The sequence below is a fragment of the Podarcis bocagei genome, assembly GCF_964188305.1.
Source record: "Podarcis bocagei genome assembly, chromosome: 8".
In the NCBI taxonomy this organism is placed as follows: Eukaryota; Metazoa; Chordata; class Lepidosauria; order Squamata; family Lacertidae; genus Podarcis; species Podarcis bocagei.
In genome coordinates this window covers 13,607,761-13,620,917 of record NC_138133.1, presented here as the reverse complement: position 1 = coordinate 13,620,917, position 13,157 = coordinate 13,607,761, and the positions used below count along the sequence as shown (strand labels likewise).

The 13,157-nt window shown below is 42.2% G+C and overlaps 1 protein-coding gene across 1 annotated transcript in view; it reads left to right on the top strand.

Annotated features, from left to right (window-relative positions):
* Positions 1 to 13,157, top strand: part of DNAH5 (dynein axonemal heavy chain 5) — a 189,285-nt gene that overhangs the window by 113,969 nt on the left and 62,159 nt on the right. Inside the window, exons 43-50 of the mRNA XM_081206728.1 lie at positions 1,955 to 2,196; positions 3,201 to 3,377; positions 4,837 to 5,041; positions 6,605 to 6,747; positions 8,490 to 8,624; positions 10,462 to 10,584; positions 11,190 to 11,403; positions 11,959 to 12,182. Of these exons, the coding sequence (XP_081062854.1) occupies positions 1,955 to 2,196; positions 3,201 to 3,377; positions 4,837 to 5,041; positions 6,605 to 6,747; positions 8,490 to 8,624; positions 10,462 to 10,584; positions 11,190 to 11,403; positions 11,959 to 12,182 (1,463 nt within the window). The remainder of the gene's footprint in view (positions 1 to 1,954; positions 2,197 to 3,200; positions 3,378 to 4,836; positions 5,042 to 6,604; positions 6,748 to 8,489; positions 8,625 to 10,461; positions 10,585 to 11,189; positions 11,404 to 11,958; positions 12,183 to 13,157) is intronic.

Below are 13,157 nucleotides of genomic sequence, written 5' to 3'. Positions count from 1 at the left end.
ACTTTAGACTCTGGGGGCCAAAGCAGACCTGAAGTTAAATGAAGACATCTTTGCATCTAACATGTAATTTTTTAAAAAAATGCAGAAGGCAGCACCTGTTTTTTTTTTTTTTTGGGGGGGGCTGACAATTAATGGGATCAGAGCAGGGGTGGTGGAAGAGTTATGGTCCTGAAGAAAACACCTCTCCTGAAACTGGCATGGGCTTTTAAGGAGGGAATTCCTCTACGCCAGGAGAAGATGTGTAAGTGAAGATATTAGCTTTACCCGAATATTTGTAGCTCACACAGTTGCCACCGCACAAGGGTAAGACGGGAGCCATGTTCACTGCCTCCACCCACTCCACTAAGCTTCCCACTTGCATTGAAGCCTGTGCAATCAGGGCTCTAGTGTGGTGGCACCTTTGGAACACCCTGCCTATTGATACCACTGTACTCCTTTTGGTGCCTGCTAGAAAGGTTTTTATTTAGACAACCCTACACAGATATCTAGAATGGTGGTGTTTGTTTAGCTGATTGCTGATTTTAATTTTCTGTCTGTTTTATTTGTTTTTACTAAAATTTAATTGTTTGCACTTTTCTTGTAAATTGCTGTGAGTTTTTACAATCAAGCGGTATATACATTTTATGAAATGAAATAATAATAATAATAAGAAGAATGAAATCATGCAGACCTTCCTCCCCACAGCTCATGGAAGGGGCAATAGGGATGAGAAATATAAGGGTATGGTCAACAGTCATGGTCCCCTTTCTCCCCTCACTGGATGAGCTACCAACTCCCAAAGAGAGGTACTGCCATATTAGACCTTTACAAACAGGGAGCGGGTGGTGCTGTGGTCTAAACCACTGAGACTCTTGGGCTTGCTGATCAGAAGGTCGGCAGTTCGAATCCCTGTGACAGGGTGAGCTCCCGTTGCTCTGTCCCAGCTTCTACCAACCTAGCAGTTCAAAAGCATGCCAGCGTGAGTAGATAAATAGGTACCACTGCGGCAGGAAGGTAAACAGCGTTTCCGTGCACTCTGGTTTCCGTCATGGTGTCCTGTTGCACCAGAAGTGGTTTAGTCATGCTGGTCACATGACCTGGAAAGCTCTCTGTGAATGAACGCTGGCTCCTTTGGCCTGAAAGCGAGATGAGTGCCACAACCTCATAGTCACTTTTGACTGGACTTAACTGTCCAGGGGTCCTTTACCTTTTTACCTTTTACATACACTATGAAAAAGAAAGTTGAATAATTTTCCAGCAATGTACTCTTGTTCTCTCTGAGAGATATAACAATGCACCTAAGACAGAATGTCCATTTTGAGCTTGGGGGGATTTCTGGTTAGAAGTCAAAGTCAAGTGTTAATGGCACTCAGGTCTGCTGCATTTTGTATCCTACTTTGTATCCTACTTTTCCCGCAATAAACTTAAGCTTCAGCTTCACAACAATTGGATGTGCTAGTTTTGGCAGAAAGGTGACAACTCGAAGGTGACAACTCGTCTAAGGTCACCCAATGAACTTCATGATTGTGAGGTTATTTGAACTGTAGAGTTGGGACCCTGAGGATATATAGTCCAATCCGCTGCAATGCAGGAAAATTCAGCTGCCCCATGCAAGGATCGAACCTGCGACCTTGGCATTATCAACACCATGCTCTAACCAGCTGAACTATACACCTCACACATAGTGTACCTATTAGATCACACTGGCATACCTATGAGGTCAGCAGACAGCATTGGTTAGATTGCAGACATTGCATCTTTTGTGTATTGTTATTTGGGTCCTGTACTTTAAGTGGATTTTAGCTGGATCGTATGCCAATAATAAAGGCACATTATTGTATATGTCCCTCTTAGTCATGGTTAACTTTATGCAAGGATGCCAAAACATTTCAGGCGATTAAGCATCCTTGTTGTATAACAAAATCGTCTCATGACATGGAATGGTTTTTTTTTTTTTGTAACCTTTGAATTATAGGGGAACACATTTGGATAGTTCTTGATGGTCCCGTTGACGCTATTTGGATTGAGAACCTGAACTCGGTGCTTGACGATAACAAAACGTTAACGCTTGCTAATGGAGATCGGATCCCTATGGCGCCAAACTGTAAAATTGTCTTCGAGCCTCATAATATTGACAACGCTTCTCCTGCCACTGTGTCGAGGAATGGCATGGTGTTTATGAGCTCATCGGTTCTCAACTGGAGCCCTATTCTTGAGGTATAAATGTTTACATGTGTTCCTTGGGCCACCTCCACCATCAGCTCCTTAATTCCCTTCAGGCAGTTGAAACTGGAACTGTGGAATAATCTGCAATGTCTCCTGGATGTGCATTTAGCTGGCTAATATGGATGAGAGTTTGCCATCCTGAATATTGCCTTCAGCAGCTTCAGCAGCCCAATAAAAAATTCTGCTTCCCTATGCACTGATTAAGGGACACGGGTGGCACTGTGGGTTAAACCACAGAGCCTAGGACTTGCCAGATCAGAAGGTCAGCGGTTCGAATCCCTGTGACGGGGTGAGCTCCCATTGCTCGGTCCCTGCTCCTGCCAACCTAGCAGTTCGAAAGCACATCAAAGTGCAAGTAGATAAATAGGCACCGCTCCGGCGGGAAGGTAAACAGCATTTCCGTGCGCTGCTCTGGTTCGCCAGAAGTGGCTTAGTCATGCTGGCCACATGACCCGGAAGCTGTACGCCGGCTCCCTCGGCCAATAAGACGAGATGAGCGCTGCAACCCCAGAGTCGGTCATGACTGGACCTCATGGTCAGGGGTCCCTTTACCTTTTATACATTACTTGACTTTAGTCAGTAAGGTTTCATTCTGGATTGTTTTATTTTATGTTTAAATGTAGGTTGTAAACTGCTTTGATTCCCCCCCTTAAAAATATAAAGCAGTATAGAAATAAAATTAATAACAGTAACAATAATCTGACTAAATGGCACCAGAGCCAAAATACGATTTGCTTCTTGCACAATCTAAGTGTTTTCTAGGGGTGGAAATTACTTATTTCCACCTAAAAATCCAAATGGATGGTTGTATACAATGTTCTGCTCAAAAGAACCCTATTGAAGTTAATATATATGCTTAACTTTAGGCCAATCAATTTTAGTAGGTTTACTGAACTAGTTGGTGATCGGCCTGGATAATATTTAGAGCAGCTCTAATAGTGAGAATTTGGACATATTTTTGAAAGTCACTTGGCTCTTCTTTCTGGGTTGCACAGGGCTTCCTGAAAAAACGCTCTACACAGGAAGCTGATGTTTTGCGTCATCTGTACACAACGTCTTTCCCAGACCTCTACCGGTATAGCATCCAGTCCTTAGAATACAAGATAGAGATGCTGGAAGCCTTTGTGATAATGCAGAGTATTAATATGCTGCAGGGCTTGATCCCTTACAAGGTAAGCCGTTCCAGGCTTTTGAAAAACAATTTTTGGAAAAGACCCTTGTTATAAGCATGGTTGAGGTTTTGTCTGTATCTGGGTGTGCAAAGTCAAATGAGCAAATACTTTAGGGCCCTTCGTTTGAATACCAATATTCTAAATGAATACGTTATTTTGGGCATAGTTGCATAGCACACATTAATATTATTAATCCCTCAATAAGAATACATAATGCCTTTTGAAGTGCTTTGTACAATACAAAACTCTCCTTACTTAAATAACAGCAAAGAAGTACACATACTGGCAAGCTTTTCTATTAGTATATATGCTGGTCTGTGACCGTAATAAAGTACTTGAACTTGAACTATTAGTATAACTCAACTTCTGCTGGAATAACTGCAACACTGAAGTGTCTGTGTCTACTCATACGCAAACTTCTGATTCTATATATAACATTGAGGAAATACATGCCCCAACATTCCGAATATGCAATCCACCTTGCGCTAACATGTTATTATCAAGAAATGCGCAACCATCTTTTCCTACTGATTCATCGATGGGTTTTTTAAACACAATATAGTTGAGTCACAAGGGAGGCAGACCAAAGTCTGATTATATACAAAGGCAGGCAAAAACAGGACCTTGGACAGCTCCAACGGTGCTCTGCTGGCTGAAAGTAGCTGGATAAGTTGTTGTCTCTGCAGGGAGCTAGGCAGCCAACTGAAACCTTAAGTAGACTGACAAGACCGGGAGTGTGATGAGCTCCTCTTCCGTGGAGGAGGTGGCTGGGTTGTGAAAGGGCCCTCTCCTTATTTGACCTATGAGGCTAAAGAGATAGAAGGACTTGCAGGAGATTCATCCTTTGAGTCAGAGGATGGTGGTCTATCTGTGTCCTCTGGCTGTCCCCAAATAAGGTATTGTCAACACTCCTCAGGGAAGTTCCCAAGTCTATGACAGAAAGTATAATGCTGTCATGTGAACGCCACTAACAACTGTTTTCTAATTCATATTGCATCTATTAATGGTTGGTTTATATCTCCCCCCCATAAACTTTAAAAAGGGTCTCCAGATTTTGATAAAATCTTCTGTCCTTCTCCCCCTCTCTATCTCTTATAGGTAAATACTCTGTTAAGCTAACCTTTCCAGCTGGTTCCCACAATGTCATTAGCTAAGCTAAGGATTATTGTAATAACCTGCAGTTCTATAATAGCATATATTTAAAGTAGATGAACAAATGAGCAAATTAAGTTAATTCGGATATGCGGAAAATATTAAAAAATAAATTGAAGGAACCGCAGAAAGAGGGGGAAGGAAGACAAGTTTTGAAATATTAAATTGATTGTAAAATTATTGGAAAGTATAAAATTGAAAATCATAAATAAAATAATAATATTTTTTTCATTAGCTAAGCTTTCATAGTAGGTGCACAATAATTTTACCATTTAGTCACTAAAGGCAATGGTGCTTTGCTGTTTAGGAACAGGGTGGGGAAATAACAGCGGAGTACCTGGAAAGATTGTATATCTTCTCCTTAATGTGGAGCGTTGGGGCACTGCTGGAACTGGAAGACCGTTGCAAAATGGAGCACTGGCTTCGGAATCACGAAACTATAAAACTTGACCTCCCCAACATCCCGGAAGGAAGTGAAGACACTATGTTTGACTACTATGTTACCAATGACGGTTAGTGAACTTCTGAGAAGTTACTATGTGTGCCTCATTATTAGCTTCAAAAGGTTTAGTATGAATAAGTTATGAAGCTTTTGGGTTATGAAGTTTGCTGGATGTAACATCCAGTGATCAGAGACCTCCAGCTGAAGATCATTCAGATTTGAAAAACCTGTGTTGTTTATACTTGGTCTTCTCCAGTCATCACCCTGTCAATTCTTAGACACTTTTTTGGGACGAGAAGGCAGTGGGTTGCTGTGGAAGTAATCCATAATTTAGCTTTATAAGGATGAACACTTCCACCTTGTTCCCTCCCCATGTTCAGCTTGCTGTGCTGTCCAAACCCAGAAAACGGCCACTGATTTTGAATATAGTTAGTAGAAACAGGCCAAACCATAGTTCATCAAGCTGCCTTGTTTCAACAAACCATAGTTAAGATCAATCACTGATTCAGATGACATGCTAAACTGAAGTTAATCCAAAATGGAGGTGGAAATTTCTGAAATCCTTGTGGCTGCTCTGTAGGAAAGTGGAGGGGGAATTATGCAAGACTGATATTCTGTGTTTGTGTGTGTGTATGTATGTGTATATGTGTGTATATGTATATGTATATATGTGTGTATGTGTATGTATGTGTGTATGTGTGTGTGTGTGTGTGTGTGTGTGTGTATATATATATATATATATATATATATATATATATATATATATGTCCAGTAGCACCTTAGAGACCAACTAAGTTTGTTCTTGGCATGAGCTTTTGTGTGCATGCACACTTCTTCAGTTACACGAGTGGTACAGTGGTACCTCGCAAGACGAATGCCTTGCAAGACGAAAAACGCGCAAGACGAAAGAGTTTTCCGTTTTTTGAGTCGTTCCGCAAGACGAATTTCCCTATGGGCTTGCTTCACAAGATGAAACGTCTTGCGAGTTCTTGCGAGTTTGTTTCCTTTTTCTTAAAGCCGCTAAGCCGTTAATAGCCCCTAAGCCGCTAAGCCGCTAATAGCCGTGCTTCGCAAGACGAAAAAATCGCAAGACGAAGAGACTTGCGGAATGGATTAATTTCGTCTTGCGAGGCACCACTGTATATCTGAAGAAGTGTGCATGCACACGAAAGCTCATACCAAGAACAAACTTAGTTGGTCTCTAAGGTGCTGGTGGACAATTTTTATTTTTATTTTTTTATATATTTCTACTGCGTCAGACCAACACGGCTACCTACCTGAATCTGATATTCTGTGTGTTTTGCCCTCATAATACAAATCTATGTTTAGTGTTACATAAGAAATGGGCCAGTCATATGCTTTTGTCAAGTTGTGCCATGCCATGACTCTCATAGGTCATGAATGTCCACGACACCTAATGGCTTCATGACTTAGTTCTGTTTTAAATTGGACGTAATGGGGATTAGAGGTTTCAATTGCATCCCTGCTTTTGTAGATTTCAGATCTGGAAAGCTGCCAAAAATGTCTCTCAGACTAGTTCTCCTTGACTACCTTCTTATGGGCTAATACATACACATATGTTTAAATACAAAGTATGTTTCAAGGGGAATTCACTGCTTTTCCTTTGGACTAGGCAAATGGATGCACTGGAATACCTGCATTGATGAGTATGTATATCCCACCAACAGCACGCCAGAGTATGGCTCCATCCTGGTGCCAAATGTTGACAATGTGAGAACGGACTTCCTTATGCATACTATTGCAAAGCAAGGCAAGGTAATTCTCTGATGTTTCACACAGGGATTTCAGTAATTCCACCTGGTGGAGGGATGATCAAGAGGGCTGGGGATTTTTACTTTGTAACTGACATTGCTGTATGCAGTTTTATCGAACTCCTCCAATTCTTCAAAGTCCTTTACAATGGTTACTTCTTTGGGGTAGGTTTATGAGTTGGGCTAAGCTGAAGAATAGTGACATGTTCACAGCCACAGCTCTATGGCTCAATAAGGATTTGAATGTGGGTCTTTTGCATCCATATCCAGCACTAGCTATTTCATTGTGCCTACAAAAGATCTAGACAGCATCTTAAAAAGCAGAGACATCGCCTTGCCAACAAAGGTCTGTATAGTTAAAGCCATGGTTTTCCCAGTAGTGATAGAGACATCACCTTGCCAACAAAGGTCCATATAGTTAAAGCCATGGTTTTCCCAGTAGTGATGTATGGAAGTGAGAGCTGGACCATAAAGAAGGCTGATCGCCGAAGAATGGATGCTTTTGAATTATGGTGCTGGAGGAGACTCTTGAGAGTCCCATGGACTGCAAAAAGATCAAACCTATCCATTCTTAAGGAAATCAGCCCTGAGTGCTCACTGGAAGGACAGATCCTGAAGCTGAGGCTCCAATACTCTGGCCACCTCATGAGAAGAGAAGACTCCCTGGAAAAGACCCTGATGTTGGGAAAGATGGAGGGCACAAGGAGAAGGGGACGACAGAGGATGAGATCGTTGGATAGGGTTCTTGAAGCTACCAGCATGAGTTTGACCAAACTGCGGGAGGCAGTGGAAGACAGGAGTGCCTGGCGTGCTCTGGTCCATGGGGTCACGAAAAGTCAGACACGACTAAACAACAACAACAAAAGATCTTGCTTTGCCCCCCTTCTGCTCGTGTCAGGTTAGCTCTCCTAGAGTTGCTTAACCCGTGTGACCAAATATAGCAGATTTTTAGTTGTGAAAATGGTATGGCATGGGATTTATGAATAGCACTGGAGGTAAGTATGGCAGTTTCAAATCACAATTATTCTTTATAGTGTGTGCACAACACCTTTCGGAGTTACACAGAAAACATAGATAGGTCCCTGCTTTCAAGAAGCTTGTAGATCTCAAATAAATGACAGAGGGAGGAAGGGAAGAATGTGGGCAGATGCCATTATGTATACATCCTCTAATTTCCTTACCTATTTTCTTTTCCACTCTTTCTTCCTCTTCTTCTTTCTACCATGGCCACATTCTCCACCTCATTATTTTTTTGGGACTATTCTTTCTCCTGTCCCTGCTTTCCAGTCCACACCTCCCATGTAATGGTATTCTCAGGCCCACATCTTCATTCGTCCTTGATGCCTATTTCTCTACTGTTTTGCATAGGCTCTTTTTACCTGCTCATTTTACCTGCTCTTTTCTTCTCTAGGACCAGAGGTGCTCTATCAATAGGAGCCAGTGAACCTTCTTTCTCTACCACCCCTTCTTGGCATTAGAGTAGCTCAGCTGATCAGTGCCAGAGGCTTCATCACAAAATCCCTTTGTGCATTACAATATAGATTTTGCTGGTACAGCTAACTCCATTTTGGTCAGGGATGGGTGCTGCCAAAATAAATTACTAATGTTGCAAGCGATGATGTAATTTTTTGGAATGTTCTTCTTCTTCTATATTACTTGAAAAGAATAATTTTGAGACTTGAGCCTCTGCCAATGCCCTCAGTTCAAGTATTCCCCAACTCGTTTGGATTCTCTCCTCATCTTCAGGCAGTGCTACTAATTGGTGAACAAGGGACCGCTAAGACTGTCATCATCAAAGGCTACATGTCAAAATATAATCCTGAAAGCCACATGGCCAAGAGTTTGAACTTTTCATCGGCAACAACTCCTTTAATGTTTCAGGTACTCCTTAGAATTATCTTTCTCTAAACTGAAAGTGAAGTGAGCCTTTTGGTTCACTTCACTGACTGTATACCAGAATGAGATTATTCAAAAATGTTTTATTAAATGTCAGAGGTCCATCTCTGCCATAGCCTGCTAATCTTGTTCCTGTGTCTTTGGTGGCCAAATGGCTCCTCTCTTGGGATGCCATCTCTTTCTTATTCATCCCATTTAAAGATGCATAAGTGCATCCAATTCCTAATTCCTAAATCTCTTCCAGGTCTCCTGGTTGTTTCCATATTCCAGGACAGTTCCAGCACTATTTCTGCTTTGCCGACTTTTCTATGGAATACAGATCAGCCAAATTTAAATCTCCTTAAGTTTTGCTTAACTTTTTTGGGGGGGAGGGGAGAATAAATAGGATACAAAGGGACACGGGTGGCACTGTGATGTAAACCACTGAGCCTTGGGCTTGCCGATCGGAAGAAGGTCGGTGGTTCGAATCCCCGCATTGCTCTGTCCCAGCTCCTGCCACCTAGCAGTTCGAAAGCACATCAAAGTGCGAGTAGATAAATAGGTACCACTTTGGTGGGAAGGTAAACGTCATTTCAATGCGCTGCTCTGGTTTTGCCAGAAGCAGCTTAGTCATGCTGGCCACATGACCTGGAAAACTGTCTGCAGACAAACGTTGGCTCCCTCGGCCAGTAAAGCGAGATGAGCACCGCAACCCCAGATTCTTTCACAACTGGACTTAACTGTCAGGGGTCATTTACCTTTACCTTTACCTTTTTAAATAGGATACAAACCATAAAAGTGTTGCAGGAACCATAACATTGAAACCGGGGAGGAAAAAAATCAAGTGTGGATAAGCCCTGAGTTAAATGGGCTTTAGTCCCGGGAAGGTCTGTAAAGGATTGCAGTCTTCAGGTGCAATTCTATACAGTGGTACCTCGGTTTACAAACTTAATCCATTCCAGAGGTCCATTCTTACACCAAAGCATTCTTAAACTGAGGTGCATGCTTTCCCTAATGAGGCCTCCCAACGCCGGTGCTTGGCTTCTGTTCGTCTTCCGGGGCAAAATTTGCTAACCGGAACACCTACTTCTGTTTTTGCAGAGTTCGTTGTCCGAAGCATTCATTAACAGGACTGTTTGTAGACCTGTACAGTGATACCTCTGGTTACGAACTCAATTCATTCTGGAGGTCCATTCTTAACCTGAAACCGTTCTTAACCTGAGGTACCACTTTAGCGAATGGGGCCTCCCGCTGCCGCAGCGACCCAAAGTATTTGTAACCCAAGGTGTTTGTAACCCGAGGTACCACTGTATTTGAGTTATACCAGTTGAGGAGATACACCAGCAAGATGACCAAAATGGAGCAGAGTCGTGGGGGAGATGGGGTTGGCATAGGGAGGAGACACTTACATTATATCCAGTTCTCACCCAAACCATGGTCACTCTCCCACCCATGATGTACCATTGCACGGGTCCCGTTGGCTTTAGCGGCAGTGGGAGAAGGTGGATTTTCCCCTAGTATAGTAGTAGCATTTTCCCCCCACCTCTCATGTAATTGGTGTATAGGTTTGCTTTTAATAGGAATATCTTTTGATAACTGAACTGACTATGAGAGTTCTAATCATGATGTATATAGAAGAAACTTCTCATTTAGGATTTTGCATGGTATACGATACTCAAATAAAGCACAGCTATTGAAAAACTGTAACATGTTGTGTGTGCTATCTGCCTTTGCCTTCACGTTCCTTCATAGACTAAGCAGTAGCATGTAAAAGGCATGCCTGTCATTTTAAAGGCTTGAGGAGATGCTTAGATTTTTGCAAACATGCATGTTCTTCTTCCAGCGCACAATTGAAAGTTATGTGGACAAACGCATGGGAACAACTTATGGTCCTCCAGCAGGAAAGAAAATGACAGTCTTCATTGATGATGTGAATATGCCTGTAATCAACGAATGGGGAGACCAGGTCAGCTTAAATAAATAGGATATCTCTTTTACACAATTCAAAGCTGAATCAATAGTCCGTATGAAGATGAGCATATTTTACCAATATTTTTTATTTATAATGGAAAATGTTCCGATGTTGCTTCAAAGCAATTCCTCTTAAGTTGACAGAGAACATTGCCTGATTTTATTTGGAACGACAAAAATCCTAGGTTAGTTTTAGTTATCCTACAAAGACCTAAAGGGGAAGGGATAATAGTGTTCTGACACAATCAAATATGCTCATGCTACGATTTCATTCTTATGTAAATACACCATAGTACTGCATGAGACAATATAGGAATAAAAATATATGAGATGAGTTAATTTATTAAAGGAGCTCTGCAAATCTGAAAAACTTAGAAGTTCACTTATAGTGTAACCCTAACCAAGTCCGCTCAGAAGTAAGTCCTATTGAATTCAAAGGGTCAGTGGGAACAGGATCACAGCCTGTTTGTTTATTCAATACCAAAGTTTTGACTGATTGGTTGCCTGAATTTATATCCCACCCTTCTTCCCAAAGGAGCCCAACTTAGGAGCAAAAACAAAGCACAAAACATTATAAAACGCCTCCCATTTTTCCCACAGGTAACCAATGAGATAGTTAGGCAACTGATGGAGCACAATGGTTTTTATAACCTGGAGAAGCCTGGAGAGTTCACCAACATTGTGGACATCCAGTTCTTGGCTGCCATGATTCATCCGGGTGGCGGACGCAATGACATCCCTCAGAGGCTGAAGAGGCAATTCTCTGTTTTTAATTGCACTCTGCCTTCTAATTCATCCATCGACAAGATCTTTGGTAATGTGGAGAGCTTTTAAACTCTGTTGTTCGTACTGTATACACTACTTAAGTTTTCTTTACACTTGATGAAGAGTTTAAGAGACTGCCAACCTTGAGAATTTGCTACCCTTGTTTATATGAGCAGGGAACCCCAGAATATTCTTTCTTCCTTTGTTGTTGTTGTTGTTTAGTCGTTTAGTCATGTCCGACTCTTTGTGACCCCATGGACCAGAGCACGCCAGGCACTCCTGTCTTCCACTGCCTCCCGCAGTTTGGTCAGACTCATGTTTGTAGCTTCGAGAACACTGTCCAACCATCTTGTCTTCTGTCATCCCCTTCTCCTTGTGCCCTCCATCTTTCCCAACATCATTTCTTCCTTAGGCTTTGTATTTACCTGTAGCAGGTGTGGCCTTGAGTCTCCTGGAGGCATTTGCTTTGCATGTTTTTGTGTGTGCAATACATCCACTCTCTAGTTTTGCCGTGCTGTCGCCTGAATTGTATCAGTTGATGGTGGCATGGGGCTCTGAGATGCATGGTTTCTCTCTCTCTCCAAACTATGTTTGGCTTCTCCAGGTGTGATTGGAGTAGGACATTACTGCAGCCAGAGAGGCTTTATGGAGGAAGTGAGAGCTACAGTCTCCAAGCTGGTGCCACTGACCCGCAAGCTGTGGCAAATGACTAAGATCAAGATGCTGCCGACCCCTGCCAAATTTCATTATGTGTTCAATCTCCGAGACCTTTCCAGGATTTGGCAAGGGATGCTGAATACCACCTCAGAAGTAATCAATGAATCAAATGTAAGTAGTGCATGTGGTGCCTTCACATATCGCAGATTGGCATCATGATTTATTTGAGATGCTTCAGGTTTTAGCACTTTGGGGATACTTTGATGATAAACACAGTACAGTAGGAACCAGAGAAGCAGCCCTGTTCAGTAAACTGAACACTGGTTTACATTCACAAATGATAAAATACAGTGGTACCTCAGGTTACATACACTTCAGGTTACATACGCTTCAGGTTCCAGACTCCACTAACCCAGAAATAGTACCTCGGGTTAAGAACTTTACCTCAGGATGAGAACAGGAATCATGCGCCAGCAGCAGCAGGAGGCCCCATTAGCTAAAGTGGTACCTCAGGTTAAGAATAGTTTCAGGTTAAGAACGGACCTCCAGAACGAATTAAGTATGTAACCAGAGGTACCACTGTAAAAGGAAGAAGACCCTGCTGAGTTCCAAAGGTTTACTTTTGGAAGGTTGGGTTTTTTCCCTGCAGTACAACTGATTATGGTTTCCATGATTTTTGGAAGGCCAGGGCTGCAGCTGGAAGGAATGTTTTAGTAGCCTGGTGGCCATGCTCCCCCCTTCCCAACCCATGTTCAGTAAGGGCAATGTTTCCTGCCTCCAAGTCTTTCCTACATCACCAATTAAACTGCAGTCATGTACTTGGGAAGAAGAAGACAACCATCAAGCAGTATTGGTACCCAAAACGTTAAATTAAATAAAGAAGCAGCTTAAAATAGGAGGTAAAGAAGACAAATAAGGTTGTGTGTGTGTGTGTGTTTGCGTGTGTGTGAGAATTTCCCCCTTCTCATCCTAGTCAAAGATGGCATCCTATCCCTGGCCTTTGACACTTCCTATGTGTTTTTTGGACACACCGTATTTCTCCAACTGATAACTGTTTTGACTGATTGTAATACACTATTGTATCTTCCCACGGCTGTAACCCTGGGAGCTTATGATGAAGGGTGAGAAAGTCTGCTCAAATTCCTT